The 21,052-nt window shown below is 39.5% G+C and overlaps 1 protein-coding gene across 4 annotated transcripts in view; it reads left to right on the forward strand.

The window, feature by feature from the left end:
* RPTOR (regulatory associated protein of MTOR complex 1) overlaps positions 1–21,052 on the forward strand; it is a 422,313-nt gene that overhangs the window by 136,453 nt on the left and 264,808 nt on the right. For all 4 annotated transcript variants that reach the window (XM_060764302.2, XM_060764303.2, XM_060764304.2 and 1 more), the window contains exon 5: positions 9,769–9,915. In XM_060764302.2, coding sequence (XP_060620285.1) covers positions 9,769–9,915 — 147 coding nt within the window. The remainder of the gene's footprint in view (positions 1–9,768; positions 9,916–21,052) is intronic.

Below are 21,052 nucleotides of genomic sequence, written 5' to 3' on the forward strand. Positions count from 1 at the left end.
TAATGGATTGTGGACAAGAAAAAATGATGTTAAACTGAATATGCTGCAAGAGTAAAAGAAAAAACATTAAATAAAATTTGGAGATTGTGCCAGCTGCATTATTAAGAATTTACGTTATATATTATGCATTTGCCAGTGCCTTATCAGTAGGCATGATCTGCTGAAGACTTCACTAATGATTATTAAGAAATGTCTTCATAATCACAGGCTATGAAGGGGAATTGGATTCGCATTAGGTGGAATGTGGGATGTGATTATTGTTTTGTACTATCTTTGCCTCTCAAAAGAGCAAAGATCCTTTGTCCCATTTTCTCAAGGCAGAACACATCAAATAGGAAAAAATGTAATGCTTTTGATTTTAATGGAAGAGGATAAGTTTATATAAGCTATTTTAGCATTTCTGCTAACCTACTACCTCATCACACTAGAGGATGAATCCACTTTAAATTTGGTTTCTGCCTCTTGCAGAATTTTGGGTTTTGTAGTTTAGGGAGGAACCTTTAATAGCCTCACTAAACTATTAATTACAGAATTCTGCAGGAGGCAGAAAGCAAATTTAAAGTGGATTCATTCTCTAGGGTGATAAAGTAGCTAGTATTTGTTTCACCTAACTGGTTTGTTTGAACATCTGATTCCTTCCCAGTCAATGGTCTATCTAGTATCAGTAACTTCAATTTAAAGATAAGGCTTGTTGCTGACTTCGTTTTATTTGAGTTGTTATTATATATTTTGTTGCAATTGCCCTTCAAACAAGAGCGCCAGGAGAGGAAAGTAGGTAGAAAGGAATTTAACGTTAGGCAAAATGACTTTTTCTGAATTTAGCTTTGCTCTTCTCCATTCTTCAGTTTGTCTTGATTTGCTGCTCCTGGAATGTATATGACAAGAAGGGTTTGATATCCAAAAGTTTACAGGGTATAATTAGGTAAACGTGCCCCTTTAATGCTATGATTGTGGCATAGAACTAATGCCTCCTACTAATGAGAGTAAGGCTCGTTTCCTTTTGAAGGTGTTGACTGTTAACGCCATAAGCATTCTCATGTCCCTTTTTGCCTCTACGAAGTCACTTCTGTAGGCTGTGTAAAGGGTTCCATGGGTTGCAATGAGGAGTTTTGAAGAAAAATGTCTGCTCATTCTTTGTGGCATTAGAAAAGGGCATTCCAGGTTCAGAATTGACCTCTGTAACAAAAAAGTAGTTTAAGATCACAAATGTGCATTCCCTATCTGTTTCTGCAACCAGCAAATGCTAGGTGAGATGGTAACAGGATAAGACAGTGTCTGTCTTTCACAACATTGAAAACATTTGCAGTACAAACCTAGAAATGGCAGAAGCAATGGGAAGGGGCAGAGGATGACAACTCAGAACCTGTCCAGATGTTGGCAAAAACATGTTCCAAGCAATGAAGTTATCTGCGATGCATTACTTATTAGGACTAAAAAAAATTGTATGATGAGTGTGATTAGTGTAATGAAAAACATTTACTTACCACTTTAAAAATATTGGGGATATTTAGCAGATATTTGTACTGTTTTTAAAGTCGACTTCGTAAATTCTAGAAAGAGGTGACAAGATATCAGAATCTGTTCCTAGATTGTATTTTTTTTTAATTTCTTATCCTGAAAAGCTACATTCCAGTATAGTATTGTGGCTGTGGCTGGCCCGTGGCGCTATGTAAATATGGAGAAAAAACTGTACTTTAGCACAAGTTTTTCTTCTTGGAAGAAGAAGTTCTCTTGATTACAGCTACCTTCATGACAGCTATGATTGTAAGTCAGACGGTGTGCAAATCTTCCCCTTCCCCAAGTTAGGACTTGATGATGAGAAGTGGTAAGGAATTTTCTTACCTCAGGATGCAGTGATGGTGGCAATAGTGCTCAGGCAGTCTTGAAACACATTATTCAGCCAGCCAACGATGCAAATGTATACACAGACATTACTGATGAACAAATAGACTATGGTATATAATTGAAAGTGAAAGATTGAGATACTCTCATTTCTTTGCAAAAACAAAACCAGAAACAGGTTGTGGCACAGACTAAGAACTTCTGATATCAAAAATTAGAGTAAAGATAAAGATCATTTGCCATGTATAAATATGTGAGAGGAGGCCACAGGGAGGAGGGAGCAAGCTTGTTTTCTGCTGCCCTGGAGACTAGGACGCGGAACAATGGCTTCAAACTACAAGAGAGGAGATTCCATCTGAACATTAGGAAGAACTTCCTGACTGTGAGAGCTGTTCAGTGTGGTGGAGGCTCCTTCAGAGGATGGATGGCCATCTGTCAGGGGTGATTTGAATGCAATATTCCTGCTTCTTGGCAGGGGGTTGGACTGGATGGCCCTTGAGGTCTCTTCCAACTCTTTGATTCTATGATTCTATGATCACTGTTTTGCCCCCACAAGCTGTTTGCATTCAGGTGTCCTGATCTTACTGGGAATAGAATTGATATGCTCAGAGGAACAGTTAATAAAAACTTTAATAAAACAATAGCAAGGTTCAAATCCCAATTCCTCCTGATCTAACTGGTAAATGTCTCTTAAAGGGTTGGGGATTTACTTTAGCAGTGATCTTTGCCTACTTGTCTGTTATCTTTTCTTCTTTGTTCTCTGTGTATTCAGCAAAGCCACTTTCTTACAGAACCAACTGTTTAATTGTTTAACTTCTATTGATCAACCATTGCCTATCAATCTTGACATTGAATATTTTTAGCATCTTCACTCTTTTGACACCTTCTGGTCTAATGGCTGACTTTCAGAGATGCCGTTGAGTCTAGCTGAGAGGCTTCGCCCCTGGAGAAGATTTTGAAAGGGGGGGGGGGAAGGGATATCTTAAATCGAAAGGTCTAAGTCTGGATCCCTCCCATAATGGCAATTTACAATGTACAGGCTAACCTCTCCTAACTAAGGAGGAAAACAGAGGAGGTTTCTGTGGGGGTATGACAATCACCATTCATTGTGCCAAAGTACAACCTGAAGAATATAATTTAAAGATAATTTAAAGATATTTTCACAGTGTTAACAATTATTAACTTGGGAACCAGAAGAACTCTGAACTGAATGTAGGGACATTGTAAGGAAAGAATGCAAAAATATTATGTCTGAAGCCAAAAGAATGGATGGCAGATGAACTTCTTGAATCAGTTGATGACAGCTAAGAGGCAAAAGTAAAAGAAGACAGTAATGGAATCAGATCCCTGAATGCAACTGCTTAGCTACTTGTGTGTATATACTATATTGATAACAACGCAGAGAAATAGAAGATGACAACAAAAAAGTAGAAAAAGAGACCACTTGTGCAAGATCTAAGAAATTAATGGGGAACTTAAGCCAAGAGTGGGTATTCTATATTATCTCACAGTGAAAAGATCACACATTTAAGAAGAAATAAAAGATGATGGAAACAATGCATTTGAAGAACTATATTGAAAAGATGAAAGGATGATAGGTTTATTCTGGGAATAATCATTTGAAGGTGAATTTTGGATAAATGGGAGGTGCACTAAAACACTGGGAAGAGAATTAATCACTAGGAACAGGTGACATACCAATAGAGCTATTTTCAACTTCAGAGTCAGAATCAATTCAAATTCTAGCTAAAAACTGCCAATAAATGTGGAAAACATATGAACAGCCTAAAGATTGGACATGATCAATATATATATATATATATCATAGAATCATAGAATCATAGAATCATAGAGTTGGAAGAGACCTCATGGGCCATCCAGTCCAACCCCCTGCCAAGAAGCAGGAATATTGCATTCAAATCACCCCTGACAAATGGCCATCCAGCCTCTGCTTAAAAGCTTCCAAAGAAGGAGCCTCCACCACACTCCGGGGCAGAGAGTTCCACTGCTGAACGGCTCTCACAGTCAGGAAGTTCTTCCTCATGTTCAGATGGAATCTCCTCTCTTGTAGTTTGAAGCCATTGTTCCGCGTCCTAGTCTCCAAGGAAGCAGAAAACAAGCTTGCTCCCTCCTCCCTGCATTTGCAGCACCTGGTGTCCCTTTTCTTAGGGACAGCAGGGATTGTAATATATATATATATATTACAATCCCTGCTGTCCCTAAGAAAAGGGACACCAGGTGCTGCAAATGCAATCATAGGAGGACTGCATTAATTTAATAATAGTAATAAATTTATTATAATCAACAGATCAGATTCAAAACAAACGAGCAAAAACAAACAAGCAGAACTAAAGAAATATTATTAATAACAAGATTATAAAAATAGATATTATTAAATACAGGTAAAATTGCATTAAGTTTATCATGTCATTTTTTGGTGACAAACGAGCGCTGCAGCACAACAGCTGGCCACTTGAATTGTTACCGTTGGATTCTGATCTGCTAGTAAGTAGTGTATGTAAAACTCATCACTTCTTGCAGGAAAGCTTTGTAGAATTGGCTGGATAAAAGTGTGTTGGAAAATACTGTAGAATGAATAGTATAACAATACATGTCTTTTAGTTTCCACATAGCCATCACCACAATGACATACACGTGTATCAAAGGGGACTTTGTCCCACCCTGCTAACAAGGCTGAAGATAATACATTATTTTGCCAGGGTGTGTATTAATTTCCCATGCAAATAAAGTGATGCTCTAGATTCTATAACATTTACCATATATAGAGCAAGATATGCCAGATGTCCAAGCTGGATTCAGACTAGTTATAAGCACTAGCAATCGTATTGCAAACATATGTTGGATAATGGAAGACATCAAAGAATTTCATCAGAAAATCACCCTGTGCTTAATAGATTATTCCAAAGCCTATGATTGTACAGATGACGAAAAACTATGGATCACTTTTAAATAAATAGGACAGAATATGGAGAAACAGAATGGTTTCCAGATGGGGGACAAGCAAGGCTGTATTTTATCCTTTCCATTGACCTGTATGGTGAAAGCATCATATGCTTGGCATACATGTTAAACCGAAAGGATGATAAAGCTGGATAATACTCTTAAGAAAGAAGAAATGAAATTTAGAGGAAGGAACGATAACTCAAGATATACAAATGATACCATACTACTAGCAGAAAATAGTAAAGACTTGGAGCAGCTACTGAAGAAAATCAAGATAGATTTACAGTTGAACATTAAGAAAACAAATGTGATGATTTGGATAATTTTCAAATATACAATTAAAACCTTGAGATAGTGAAAGTTTTCCTTTACTGTGTCTCAGTCATCAAAATTGAGACTACAATCAAGATAGCAGAAGAATATTGAGACTTGAAATGGCAGATATTAATGAATTCACCAAGATCCTCATGTATAAAGAGACATAATTGAATACCACAGCCAGGATTGTCTCTGCTATTGCATTTCCAATTTCTGTATATTGATGTGAAAATGGACAGTGAAAAGAAAAGAAATTGATAAGACCTCCCCTCAAACTGCGTTTGAAATGTGCTGCAGAAGATTTCTATACATATTGTGCACTGCTAATTGACAAAGAAATGAGTCCTAGAGCCAGTCAAGCCTGATCTCTACCTAGAAGCCAAGATGACTAAGCTGGGACTGTTGTACTTGAACATATCTTAAGAAGAGATGACTCACTAGAAAACAGGACAAGGCTTGGCAGTAGGAAAAGAAGAAGACCACATTCCACATGGATAAATATGAGCAAGGGAACTATAGTTCTGAGTTTGCAAGACCTGAGCAGGGCTGTTGATGACCAGGTGACTTGTGGGTTCACCATAAATTGAAATCAGTGGTAGTTAACAGCAACAATAATTCTTAGATTTTGACATGGAATAGTAGATCTAACATATTTTAACTGCCTTTTTCTTACTGTAGGAGTAACAAAAATAGTGCTGTGGGTTTGTATCTAGAAGAGTATACTGTAATCTATGTTAGAATCAGTTGCTACACATTCAATAAGACAACTTGCTGCAGCTTCAAGACCAATACATTTATCATGGCCTAAGCTTTTGTGGACTGAACTCCACTTCATCATGATAAAGTGAACTCCAGTCCACAGAAGCTTGGGCATAATAAATATTCATGCTGTACTGCAAAGAATAAATATTCATGTATTAGGGAAATTTGTTTAAATTGCTTTTGTCCTTTGCTCCCAAACATGCTTAATGTTCTGCATAAGTGAAAATGTTGAGATTTCAAGTACAGGATAAATGCCACTTTTCTTGCTCTAAGGCAATAATTTTGAGAAAGTAAATTTCTCCCACTGGCCTTATTGGTTTTTAGATTGAAATCTAGTGACGGTGTAATCATGGCACAGCAACTGGTTTGACTGTACAGTATTTGGACGGACATAGAACTTATTGTCCCTAAAATGTCCTTGATAATCACACTCTGGTTATGAGCTCCTTTCTAGCTATAAGATAGCTGGTCCTGATAGGAAACTTCATATTATCTCTTTGCCCTTCACTGGAAGCCCAGTGAGTATTCAAGTCTAAGCACTCAATATTTACAGTTAGTGCTATATTTGTGAGAGATTAAGATTAATATATTCTGATACATAGATTAAAAAGGATAAACCCTTCAGGAAGTATTATTTGAGTCTGATTTGATTCAGCCCAAAAGCCAGATCTCAGTTGCTTTGGTTAACAAAGCAGAGCTGAGCTTCCACAGGGGCTCAACTAAAATAGGGGTGTCTGGCACAATTTGAATGAGTCACTTTTAAAAACTAATTCTTAAATTAGTTTGTTGGGTTTTTTTCAAAAGAAAATGCAGCCTCTCTACTCTCCTCTTTCTGGTGCTTCATTTTTTTTCCTCTTTAATTTTTCATCATTTTTGTTATGTTGTACATGTTGTGGCATAAGTGCCGTTGTGTCTATCTTAATCTTCCAGTGCTGCCTTGCAAAGGAACTCTGTTTTTTTATGTTTAATGTAGCTTGACAGATAAAGAGGATCTTAATAAATAAATAATCTGCAGTGCATCTCTGTTCATTTATTTGGGGTGAAAACCTGGTTTCTCACTATATATTTTGCATAAGAAAGGGAGGCAATTGCAATGTGTTCTCCACTTCCTTCTCCTATTCTGGGATTTCATTGCCTTGGCAAGGGAATGAATAATAGACATGTCTGTTTTGTCTGAAGAGTGTTGTCTTATTTGTGTCCTGTACTTTCAAAGTATTAAATTGTAGGAGGGACATATGTGCAAAAATACAGAGTGTTTCAAAATGACTGTACTTTAAAGGGGGGTTGGGGAAAACGTACTGCTGTGATCCCTCCCACCTACATGTACCTTTACTGCAACAGTTTGATGTTTTACTGCAGCATAAAATGATTTGCCATTCCTTTGAAGATTTTCAGTGCTTTAATTTTACTTTGTAGCTTGACAAACAAAGGCAGACAAATCCTAAATGCTAATGTGCTTCACTGAAACAAAGGAAGGGCATCCCCCATTGTTTCCAGTATTTCCATTAAGTCACACTTTTTGGTCAGATGCACAATTCAAGTTGTTCTGCTTTTACAGTAGTTTAGGTAAATGTCAGTGACTTATATTTCAAATAAGATGATACAGGGCACTGAGAACAACAACACAGAAAACTGTGAAAAGGTTACACTTTCTTCCAGCTTATTTTTTTCACTTGCTTTTCCAGGTAGACAAACAGACCTGAACTATAGGGTGAACCCAAAAGATTTCTGTATCTCTGCAACCACAAATTGTTGCCCCTTGAAACCCTTACCTCTTAAAAGAGTGGGACATAGAGTTTCAAATGATTGCTGCTAGATGCCTCACCCAGGCCACAAACAGCCCTCCTAGCTTCAGTCATTCGCAAGGTGGTGACCACACATCATAAGGGATTTTGTGTTCTGTAGTTCAGCAAGACTGAATCCATAATTGCAGAGCAGCATGTGTATCATTGGTGTTTTGGCATTGATCTGCCAATGCTAAAGAGCATTCATCGGTACCGACAATTTGAGAAAGTAGGCTGTAACTGTAGCATGTTGCAATTGTGAAATATATTGGTTTGTAATTGAGATAATCACCTTGTATTGTGGCTGTACAGAATTTTCAGATTGATGGTGGGATCCAAGACGTTTATACCACGTTTATTCTGTCAGCAAAAAAAAAAAAAAAAAAAAAAAAGGTGGGGGGGGGAGTCCTTTTCTTTTCCATTCCACAGGCATGTAGCCGGGGGGGGGGGGGGCTCGGGGGGCTTCAGCCCCCCCCCCCCGAAATTTTCATGGTGGTTCACGAAAAGGCCTTATTGGTGCATTATTTAAACTGTTATGTTTATTCATATCATGATCTGATCACCATACTCAATATATCCCATATGCATGGGGGTGTTGGGGTAATGATACAAAAGGTTTGCTAGGCTAGACCCTCTTTCACTCAGACTCAGCCCCTCCCGAAACTCAGCCCCCCCCGAAACCCCCCCTGAAAAAAAATCAGCCCCCCCCCCCGAAATGAAATCCTGGCTACGGGCCTGCCATTCCACATCCCTGCTGCTCACCCTTCTCCAAATGCATCCTCAGAATATGCTTGAGAGGTCTGATAAATCTGTAATCCATGTTTTCAGAAAACATGTCAACCTGGAGAACTGGGGGGAAACCAAGTTGTTTTGCTAATGGATGTCTTTTAGAATTAAGATCTAAGCTATAAAACAGACATATTTCATCAACTTGAAATTGATACATACTTTATGAAATAAGTCTATTTCTGATAAGTCTTCAACAACTTTAGAAAAGATGTAATAACCACATCAGAGGCTGTTTGGGTTTTTTTTTCTTTCGCTTGCCTAAGGCCACAATCTGTCCTCATGTTTAATGTTCAGTGCAAACCTAATGATTAATTATAGAGTGTACACTCTACCCGGCATGCTTCCCACACACAACTGTTTGAAATGAATGGGATTTGTACAAGTCAAGCACTCTTGTGCAGCCCCCATACTTGGCTATATTGAGTTTGCAAGAGACATTTTTGATTAATTGTTCCAGTATTCTCTTGTGACCATGCTTGTAATAGTGTTTTTAGAACTGCTATTCTGAGAGCAGTATACAGCTAGTGATCCAGACAGTACATTGTAAAAGTAGTTTGGGTGTGAACCTTACTACGAAACGTTTACAGGAATGTCTCTTGTGTAGGCCACAAGCAATAGAAAGCATTTTGGTGTAATTTATACAATTACTTCATATTCCCTCAAGAGTTTGGAGGAATCAGAATCTTAATATCTAAGTCTAGTTGGACCTGAATATTTCTGTGACTATAGCTTTCTTCAGTATTAACATTACAAGTATATTTATATTAATATTAGAAAAAGCTGGGTAGTACACTTTTGAACAAGTACTTTTGAACAAATTTATGGTGTAGGAAGAAACTATTTGATGACATGGGTAGTAAAAAAAACAGGATAGCAATTGCAGTTGTTGAAATTGTTTGTAATAGACCTTGAACACAGGAGCAACTTGTTCACTACTGCTATATATCCCTGGCAAAAGTAGGGATGGATATTAGGCCCACTGTTTCATTTTATGTAATGTTTCCATTTTTCTAACACAAATTCAGTTTTTCCATCTCTACAACAATTTGCAAGTGTTTCTTCTTGAGAGACTCCACAAAAAATGTGTAATGTTTGCATACTATTTCTCCTAAGAGAACACATTTTTTTAAAATCTGAGAACAATATAGGAAAATTTGAGAATTATGCCATATAGGAAACTTTCAATAGGAAGGAATTAAGGAAATTGTGAATTTTGTATTCAAATCTAAATGAAAGAAGTATGTTGTGTATTATTGAGAGTTATATATTATAAAATATAATTCATGTCCTTTTTTGTTGTATTTTGCAGAACTACACTCAATACATCCCACTATCCATATATGACCTACAGACATGGATGGGCAGTCCTTCCATTTTCGTGTATGATTGCTCCAATGCTGGACTTATTGTCAAATCTTTCAAACAGTTTGCCCTGCAAAGGGAGCAGGAGCTGGAGGTGAGATTTCTAACCATTGCAGTGAGTAAATGGGTCATGGGGAAAAGATCACTATTGCTTTTTACTCCTTTAGGATGAGGTGCATTAAGGAAGATGGCACAGGCAAAAAAATGCACAGATATGATAATTTTAGTAACATCTTTTAGTAACATGATGATTTCAGTAGACTGTCCATTTTAATTTCAATTTCTGTTTGCTATCTAGCAATATAGATAATTAATAATGATGCTAATTGCATGGGAATATTTATATAATTTGTTTGTGTTCTGATGGAGAGGTTATCAGGAATGAATACAAAGGTGAAGTAGGCCCATTGTGCATTTGGGCCAGCATAGAGACCTATTATTGTTTCTTGTTTCTGAAAATGAATTTACAGTTCCAAAATTTATATGCTTTGAAGGAGTTACAAAGCAGAAACTCGCTGTTGCTATCATTAATTTTGCAGCAAGAGCAAGTGCCTTAAGTGTTACTAAAAGCAGACACTTGAGATTGTAGTATCACATTTATTGCCCCAAATGTATATGGTAAAAGATGAAAACATTAAATTTAAGATGCTTTTCTTGCACCTTTTGACATAGACTTTTGCTGGATATTTTCTTTCTACTTTGTAACTGCCAGAGCTGTGCTATTCAAAACCCAATTTCTTAATTTATGTTGTTGTGCTAACATAAATTAAGAAAATTTAAAACTTTGTTTTGAATGCAACTATCCAAGCCTAGTAGATTTGAACAAGACTGCAGTCACTGAAGTTGCTCAGAGTTCTAATATTTTATTAAAGTAAAAATTATGGTCTGAGATTTAGTATGCTTATCATACTGAGAAGGTAGCCATCCTTAATATGTAGTTGAATTTTGTGACACTTGAGAGCACTCTCCTTTAGTTAACACAAACATTAATATCTTGTGTCCTTTTAAACCTATCACATTTTCTAGGGCAATTGCTTAGAGTCTTCCAGATAGTTCTCCTGTGAATTATTATATGAGGCATTATAACATTATAAAATTAAGCAACTAATTATTAAATAAACTGGTTTTGTGATTTATGAAATCTCTTCAAACCTGCATCTACAACTCTCATGTGGCGAGTCTCTTGGTTTTGTTTTTGCTGTTGTTGTATTTGGACCTTCACTTGCAAAGTGGAATTATCTCCCAGGAGATCAATCTATGGCAAAGCTTGGCTTTCAGTGGTTGGTACAGCTTGACATGATGTTATTTGAAAGGCACTTGGTTGATTTTTGTGGCCATCTTGCCTGGATGCTTCATTTTAAGCTGCTTGTTATATTTCTTGCAAGGAATTTGGCAACAAGAAAGCAAAACTTGCTGTGACATCTCAGAAGCTAGGGCTTGTTGATGTGACATTTGGTAGTTTAGCAGTTGAGGAATCAAATCAAACAACTTGCTTGACAACTCACAACAATTCCAGGGTAAAAGAAGAAAATGTATCTTGATCTCTGCTTTTCCAATTTAATATGCTGAACTTGCTAACTGAAAGATCGCAGGTTTGAATCCGGGGAGCGGTATGAGCTCCCCCTGTTTGCCCCAGCTTCTGCCAACCTAGCAGTTTGAAAACATGCAAATGTGAGTAGATCAATAAGTACCATTCTGGTGGGAAGGTAACGGGGCTCCATGCAGTCATGCCGGCCACATGACCTTGGAGGTGTCTATGGACAACGCCTGCTCTTCGGCTTAGAAATGAGATGAGCACCAACCTCCAGAGTCGGACACAACTGGACTTAATGTCAGGGGAAAACCTTTACCTATGCTAACAACAAGCTACTTTCCTTTCATACTAATTAATTGTTTTAAGTTACTATATGTGCTCGTATATAAGTTGATCTCATGTATTAGCCGAGGGCTGTTTTTATGGCCAAAATTATGGATTTTCATGTGACTTACAGATAACTTGAGAGTCATTCCATGGAGAGGGGAAACCAGCAGTGGGGCCATTTACCCCTGGATGCTGTGGCCATTTTCCCACCCAGTCATTCAAAAATGCCTTTTGCTTTATTCTCAACTCAAAGAATAAATGTTAAGGAGCAGTATTTATTGTTCACAAACGGAAACATTGTAGAATGGCAAAATGCAAGATTTTAGTTCACACTAGGAGAACTTAAAAGAAACATCAGCCCCCTGTATTCTCTCTGTGATCCTTTGAGGGGGAAGCACTGAAGAACCATTGCTATCGTTTCCCATCCAGGCATTCAAAAAGGCCAGACAGTGGTGTTGTAGCAGAGAGAGCAAATCAGGCTGGACGAAGGGTGCACCTTTTGCTACTCTACTCTTAAAAGGTGATGGTTCCTTTTTTATAAGAGTTAAGTCGCAATGACTACATTGACAGACGGACAGATCAACCTTGATTTCTGTTACAATATGTCAACATCTTTAAAAATAAATTGCATTGTTTTTGCAGTTTTCTCAGTTATCTTTTAAAACAGCCAATTCAATGTTTTGAAATTGGCAAAGGAAGGGGGTAGCTAGTATAAAGTGGTTTCTGGAGACATTAAGGGAAAAAAAGCGAAGGGGGAGAATGTAGAACTTGTGAAGGAGCAGTACAGTAAGAACAATGCTACAAAATGCTAGTTATGTTGCACAGAAGTATCTAGAAATTCCATGGTGAAATTATCCATTGTGTGCTAGGAAACCATTTCTTCAGACGTAGTCACTGGTGGAATAGGATAGTTATTCCCTTTACTCTGTTTCTCATGTATTCTCAATTTTTTCATAATGAGACATGGAGGAGAACCTCAGAGCTTTCTTTTTGTTTTTTTAGGGCAGTTTTTATTTTTTCAATTTTGTTTTCTTATTTTATCTGATGGTAGCAAACAGAAACAACAGTATAAATATTTAAACAAATTTACAATCAATAAATAATTTTCATAAAATAAGAAGAGCTTTAAAAGGTTAAAAAACTAAAAAGAAACCAATGTTGGTACCAGTTGGGCTTTCGAAGGGAGGATATTGTACAGGTGGGCTGCCACAAAGGCAGTCTCCTATGTCCTCTGGAAATTGCCCCTAGTGGTGGGTCATGGAGACAGATCGCTGACCTCAGGCAGGAATATTTAGGGAGAAATGCTCCTTCAAGTATCAAGGTCTCAGACCTTTATGACTTTGAATGTCATCACAAGGATCTTCACTTCAGGCCAGAAGCATCTTGGCAGCTGGATCATTTCCTTGAAGATTTGTGTTACATAATACCTGTATTGATTTTCTCATTCTGTTTATATTATTGTGCTTTTGTTGCAGTGAGACTGTGAAGCAACCTCTGTGTGTGCGCACACACACGTGTGTGTGTGTCTTTGTGTTTTAATGAGGACTTAGCTATATCCTTCCTGTGGATCTGGAAGCTTAGATTATCAGCACATGGCGGCTCAATTATTCTAGTAGTCCTTTTATGACATTTACGTGTAATTTTGTCAGGGGACTGTAGATTTCCTTCTTGTGTTTCTGAACACTTTAAAAATGCATGCAGCTCCCTCAGAGATATACGACGACCCAGCCAATTGCTGTGATCACCTCTTTATAGACTCTGCACAACAGTACTGTAGAATAACCTAGATTTATTGGTCATTTTTAACCACTGTCTTTTTGCAGTTAATTTGACTTCACTCCTTATACCACACTGTCTATGAAAATGTGTATAATTAGCCTTTGAGGCAGGATTGGACAAGGGCCAAGGGGACACACTGAGGCCCGTCTCGCCCACTGTACTCTTGCCCCCAACTTTTTAATGTTGATGTTCCAAATCTGCCCCTCTCAGATGGCATGCATGTTCTTGCCCCAAAACACCATTTTTCATACTCTCCCCCTGGAGATCTGCATTGTTTTCAGAAACAGCCTTGAAGGCTAGATGTTGCCCTCGGCCTTTGCTTTTTTTCACCTCTCCTTTACTGGGTTTTGTCATTTTGCCCTTAAAGAAACATTTGAAAGTAGGATTGATTATATAGTTGAAGAGTATGAGTTCTTGTCTGCTGGGAGACATAAACAGCATCTTGTGTAATGAAAAATATTTCAATATTACTCCAGTGCTAGTTGGAAATAGGGGCATTGAAAGGTTTGTGTGTGAGAGAGGGGAGTACGATCATCAGGTTTTACTCCCCCTTCAATCACATCCTTGACATCTTTCGGTGACAGTTTCTGCTCTATATATATATGCACCACCTTTGCCCTCAGGTAAATAAATCAACATTTATGTCATAGCATTTTTAAAGATTGCAGTAACCCTCTGCCTGACAATGACAACAAGTGTTGCTGTGGGTTAACTGGTTAAGAAAAGAGGCATCCATTTCCTCATGTACTTTTTATAAGAAAGGTTATTCACCGTATTAAAAATATACTGTACTTATAATCATTTAAGGGATTAAAATGCAAGTTATTTTCAGATGACATATGCAGAGCACAAAAGTGCATGATGGGCTTCATAATTAGTTTAGAGATTTTGATCTTAGTTCTATATTTTTAATTAAATTTTAGAAGTGCCTGTGTCATTTCTCCCTCCCTCCACCTTAGGCTTAATATGGGCCATTGTTCAGATGATTATTTATTATAAGGAACGGATATTAAAATCCCAAGCTGTTAATAGTTAACTAAATATTTGGTTTGCTAAATATAATATTTCCAGTCTGGAAAGGTGAAATCAGTTCAGCCTAGGGATTGAAGAATATGAGCTGCATTCATTTAGTGCTGCTGGAATTTATTTTCTGTTTTATGTGTCTTTTGAAAAAGGCTTGACCTACTGGATTATTGTCTCATGAAGTAATTTGACATACTTTTCAAAAAATTTGGACTATGGTAGTAGTAGGGATTAAGGGGTAGCCAGATGGTATGTTGAATTGCTAGATCAGAAATTGTTGCGTAGTTGGAATTTTAAAAAAAGATATGAAACAGTAGAAATGTGAAGCATGTGACCAGATTATGTTTTCTCCTCTCACTGTTCCTAACCAATAGCTAAGCTGCTTGGGAGGCCTCTGCAATTCAGGATATCCTTTATTAGTAGAGTTTTTCAATGTCTCTATGTCACATCTTTTTCTGAATTAAAAATAAGGTTGATTTCATATAGCTGCATCTTTTCCTGTTATACATAAAGCCTTCACAATGAGAACTGATTCACACAAAGCAACTTATTGCATTGTGAATATAGTTTCATAAAATAAGGTTGTGGAGTATCAGCATTATGGAAAGTAGTGTGTTCCTCTGTGGGTGCTGGTTGGGAATGTTTGCTCGAATCTTTAACTCTCAGTGGAAACACTGCAATTAGGAGGAATTCTTTCTCAGCATGAAGAGTGTTCCTGAGGGACAGAAAGATGAAGGGCAGAAATGCCAGTTCAGTGTTCTGAAAATGTTAAATGCCAATTCAGCTATATTTGTATTCCGGTTATTTTTTTAAAAAAGACAAAAGTGAAAATCCCTTTCCTGTTATTTCTCTGTAGAATTCTCTTCTCTAATCACCTAGAACCTGCCTCCTTGACTTAACAGAATCCCCAGCAGACCTTCCAGAGCTCTATATAAGATTCCAGCAAGAGCTTGACACTGAACAAAAGATGCAACATGCCATCCAGTGGTGTAGAGATAGTACACACATTCTTCAGATAAGATTATTGAAAGGTCAGCAAGGCCATGTTATAAGAAACCCCAAAACTCAGACTAGTATATCTCACTGGAAAAAAAAGAATGTTTTCAACATCCATCAGATATTGATGTGGGTAGATTTGGATGTTTCTGCCACTCTAAAAAGAGTTTGTTTTACAGATTCTAAATGGGTTTTTCTTGCAAACTGGTATTAGGGCTTGGATGAGTAACAGAAAAGTTTTTCAAATAAATATGTGTACAAGGAGCCCCCCCCCCCCAATCTTTCCTCCAATCTTCACTGATGGCTACATAGAGGATCTGAACTGTGATACATTACTTATATGCTAATAGATCTTTTTGGTGACATGCCATGGAGTAGGCCTTAAAATAGGCTGTAGCTTGTCTTTAGTCAGATGCACTCCAAGTCTTCATTCAATGCAATTTAAACCCCATCTCACTTGCTTCAATTGCCACTGGGTATTTTAGTTCTGTTCTGTAAGAGGGCACAGCCAAGAGTGATGGTGTCCACGGACCTGAGCATTTCCCCATTCCAGAATCATCTGTCAAGAGGAGCCATCCACTAGAGCCATCAGGCATTCATCTAGATCAGGTATAGGCAAACTTTGGCGCTCCGGGTGTTTTGGAATTCAGCTCTCACAATTCTTAATAGCCTACAGGCTGTTAGAGATTGTGGGATTTGAAGTCCAAAACACCTTGAGGGCCAAAGTTTGCCATGCCTGGTCTAGATTTATCAGCCTGGAATGGACCACCTTAACTGGTCCTCCACTCCTGAAGAAGTTCCAAATCCCAATGAGTTTATGGTATGAAATAATCTGTTCATGACAATGTGACTGCAGAAAGTTCCTCCACACCAAGATCGCCATTAGTCCATTTAGCACAAATAACAAAATCTGTTATTTTTGCTCAGTATCGTGAGTAGGGACAGTCACTACTTAAGACAGACCCTGGTGGTTATGGAGACGAAGAAATCCTAAATCACTCCTGACAAGGCAGTCTCGACATGGATGCTGAAATCCCTCCCCCAACCCCAAGACTACTACAACTAGATCAGGAGGAAGCCCAACCCCAAGACTACTACAACTAGATCAGGAGGAAAGGCCATCAAACAGCAGGATGAATGGTACAGCAACAGAATCCCTACTCAGTCCTAGCTATCAACCTTTAGATATAAACACTCAAAACATGCAGGCAGTTGGATAGGGACCTGGCCAGGGGAATAGAATCAGAATAGATCACTGTAATCCCACCTCTCTACCCCCAATATGCTGCCTGCTACTACACATAAAAACCTGGTGGGAAGTGTTGGAAGAGATTATCCCATCCCTCCCCATCCAGCAAGTACTCTGTGATCTAAGCCAGATTGACATGCTCATTCAGAATTAAATCCTGAATAGGACTTGGTTTCCATTCACTGACCTGAAATTCTATTAGACTTAAATGTGCAAATGCACTGCTGGCTGAAATGTGGGTCACCAGTTGTAAAATTTCTGAATTCACAAGAAAATCCAAGCTAAGAATGTGGGTCTTCAATGGGAGTGTGACCTCATTCTACACAAGTTAAATTCTTATTCCTCTGACTTGCCTCTTGAATACCCAAATGTGCCTCTGTCATTTCAGGTGTTAGATTCAATTTGTTTGCCTTCATTTAACCGGTTACTAATATCAGACAGAAATTTAAAACCAGAACAGTTGCCTTTGATTTAGAAGAGAGAAAGTTGGAAACAGTCTATACTGGAGACATCAAAACCCAAAATTGTTTCAGTGTTTTTCTCTCTCTGTATATATGTTGAAGAACATAGGGAATAAGACGAACATTCAAGCGATTACATAGATCCACATACTTGTTTGCTTATATCCTACTTTTTCTCTGGAATGAGTATTCAAGGTGACTAAGCAAACTAAGACAGATGACCAATAAAATAGATAAAAATACTTACAGGTAAAATTTCTGTAATATGCTATTGTGAAAATAGGATTAAGCTTATCTATATAGTTAGGAATAGTTTAAACCATACCCAATTTAAATGCAATAAACTTGAAATAGCAAATAATACATATGAGTCCTCATTGTCCCTACTTCTATCCTGAAAGGACTACTGCCATTAGGAAAAAGTGCTTTTGTGTTAATTCATTTGAGAAGTCTTTTGCCATTCTTATAACAATTGGTATTGAATCCTGTCAAGAAGTTCAGCAGAACCAGGACAAATGTACTCCTGTTTCACCCTAAGCCTAGCAAGATGTGACCAAATTGCACAAAAAGCAGGGTGGATGGACAAAGAACTTTCAATGAGCTGAGTTTTAAAAAAGTTCAACAACTTCTGAAAAACCACTTATGCTTTATATCCCCTGCATAGACACCAAACTGATATTTTCCTTTGCATTTGATCCTTTTTGACAACTGCATTCACTCACAGGGAATGTAAAACCTTTCTCTCGCCCTTTCCACACAGTTGTAAAAAATCTACATTCAATTGGATGATATGGTAGTGTGGGCTTAGATAACCCAGTTCAGTGCAGGGGAGATGACCAGGGCAATTGACATGATCGCTCCGGAACGTCCCCTCTCAAGTAACCGAGCTAAACCTGCTCCTTGGTTCACTGAGGAGCTGGCAGCGATGAAGCGAAGGAAGAGGGAACTAGAGAGCGTGTGGCGCTCGGACCCAAGCGAGCCAAATCGAGCACGGTTTGTGTCCTTTTTAAGGCCACTATTGCGTCTGCAAAAAACCGTCCGGCGGAGTTGTTTCGGATTGTCAGAGGTCTTTTGACTCCCGCCACCTCAGGCGGGAGCCCTGACAATTCGGCCACGCGCTGTGAAGCATTTGCTCGGTTCTTTGCAGACAAAGTCGCTTTGATCCGTTCTGGGCTGGACACCATATTAAATGCAGTCTCTGTGGATGTGACACGAGCACCTGCTTGTCCTATTTTGATGGATTCTTTTCAGTTTGTGAAGCCCGAGGATGTGGACAAGATACTTGGAGGAATGAGGCCCACCACGTCCATCCTAGACCCCTGTCCATCCTGGCTTCTGAAGGAGGCCAGAGGGGGATTGGCTGAGTGGGTAACGGTGGTGGTTAATGCCTCCCTTCGGGAAGGCAAAATTCCAGCGAGCCTAAAACAGGCTATTATAAAACCGCTGTTGAAGAAACCATCATTGGACCCCACTAAATTTGACAACTTTCGGCCTGTTTCCAATCTTCCCTTCTTGGGCAAAGTCATGGAAAGCGTGGTGGCCTCACAACTCCAGGTATTCTTGAGAGACACGGATTATCTGGATTCGGCACAGTCTGGTTTCAGACCGGGACATGGTACCGAGACGGTCTTGGTCGCCTTAGTGGATGATCTGCGCCGGGAGCTAGATAGGGGGAGTGTGTCCCTGTTGGTGCTCCTGGACCTCTCAGCGGCCTTCGATACCGTCGACCACGGTATCCTTCTGGGGCGTCTTGCGGAAATGGGTCTTGGGGGCACTGCTTTGCAGTGGCTCCAGTCATTTCTGGAGGGTCGTACCCAGAAGGTGTTATTGGGGGACTCCTGTTCAACACCACAGCCGTTGACCTGTGGGGTTCCACAGGGCTCTATATTGTCCCCCATGCTGTTTAATATCTACATGAAGCCGCTGGGTGAGATCATCCGGAGTTTCGGGGTGCGGTGTCATCTGTACGCAGATGATGTCCAACTCTGTCACTCCTTTCCACCTGCTACTAAGGAGGCTGTCGAAGTCCTGAACCGGTGCCTGGCCGCTGTAATGGTCTGGATGAGGGCGAACAAACTGAAATTAAATCCAGACAAGACAGAGGTACTCCTGGTCAGTCGCAAGACCGAGCAGGGTATAGGGTTACAGCCTGTGCTGGATGGGGTCGCACTCCCCTTGAAGGCGCAGGTTCGCAGCTTGGGTGTGATCCTGGATTCATCGTTGAGCCTGGATCCCCAGGTTTCAGCGGTGACCAGGGGAGCATTTGCACAGCTTAGGCTCGTGCGCCAGCTGCGCCCGTACCTTGGGAAGTCTGACTTGGCCTCGGTGGTACACGCTCTGGTCACATCCCGCCTTGACTACTGCAACGCTCTCTACGTGGGGCTGCCCTTAAAGATGGCCCGGAAGCTTCAGCTAGTCCAGCGCGCGGCAGCCATGTTGTTAACAGGAGCAGGACGCAGGGAGCATACAACGCCCTTGTTGTTCCAGCTCCACTGGCTGCCGATTTGCTACCGGGCCCAATTTAAGGTGCTGGTGTTATCCTACAAAGCCCTAAACGGTTCCGGCCCAAAGTACCTTGCAGACCGCATCTCGGCCTATGAGCCCACGAGGACCTTGAGATCATCTGGGGAGGCCCTTCTCTCGATCCCGCCTGCCTCACAGGCACGTTTGGCGGGGACGAGAGAGAGGGCCTTCTCGGTGGTGGCCCCCCGGCTGTGGAACTCCCTCCCTGCTCACATCAGACAGGCGCCCTCCCTTATGGCCTTTCGCAAGGGCCTGAAGACGTGGCTTTTCGAGATGGCATTCAATTGAGTGCTATGTTACTGGAAATGACAACCGGTATGGATTACGACTACGAGATTGATTATGATTCCACAATAAGACGAAGCGGATTTTTTAATGTAATTTAGATGTTGTGTATTAGTGATATGTTAGTTTCGTTGTCTTGGTCTCATTGTAAATTGTCTTTATGTACTGTACACCGCCACGAGTCGCCCTAGGGCTGAGAGCGGCGGTTAATAAATGCAAGAAATAAATAAATAAATAAATAAAATTATCTGCCTTGATATTCTGGGTTATATGGCTACGTAGAAGAGCCCCCTGAAAGCTTGACATAATTGGTGTATGTGTATGTGCAGACTGTGGGAAAGAGCAGGTGCTGGGTGATTCGGAAACAGAATTGTGCATGTATTTGTCCATCCAGCCCTTTGGCTCCTTGTATTGAAGACTAAAATCACCCTGTTATGGCTATTAGTTATTTAGTTAGTTGCTTCACTGTGTACAGAGTAAGCCTAATTCTGAATTGTTGTGTGAGTTGCTCAAGTGCACTATGTGAAAGAAACGGCTTTTAATCTTCCCTTATCATGATCCCACTTAATTGCATACATCTGAAACTCATTACATGCCATGAGAAACTGAAAAGAGGAGTGGGTCAGAGAAACTACACATTACAGTATTTTGCAAAACATTAATATTTATGTAGCAGTGTTAGGTGTGCTTAGTTCACCTCACATCCCTCCACCAGATTTATTTTTTAATTTTCTTTTCAGTTTCTGTGGTATTTTGAGTTAGAGCAGTAGGCTTTTCAGTTTCTTCCTTCTATGTGTGGGAAATAAATGCTACTGTGGGAGTATACTTGTTCCTCTGGTCTCAAGAATGGTATATGACTAAGTGTTTCTTGCCTGAGCTGATGAAATCAAATGTGTAGTTCTGATTTGTTTTCCATGTTCAGTGCTGGTGAATCAAAGTTACAATTCAAAGGAGAACAGCAGTATATATCAGTGGTTTGCAGCATTTTCCTCATTTGTCACCTGCTGGAAGGAAGGAATTGTTCTCCCCTAGCTTTGTTACAACATAAAAGGTG

This window comes from Anolis sagrei, chromosome 2 (genome assembly GCF_037176765.1).
Source record: "Anolis sagrei isolate rAnoSag1 chromosome 2, rAnoSag1.mat, whole genome shotgun sequence".
Lineage (NCBI taxonomy): Eukaryota > Metazoa > Chordata > Lepidosauria > Squamata > Dactyloidae > Anolis > Anolis sagrei.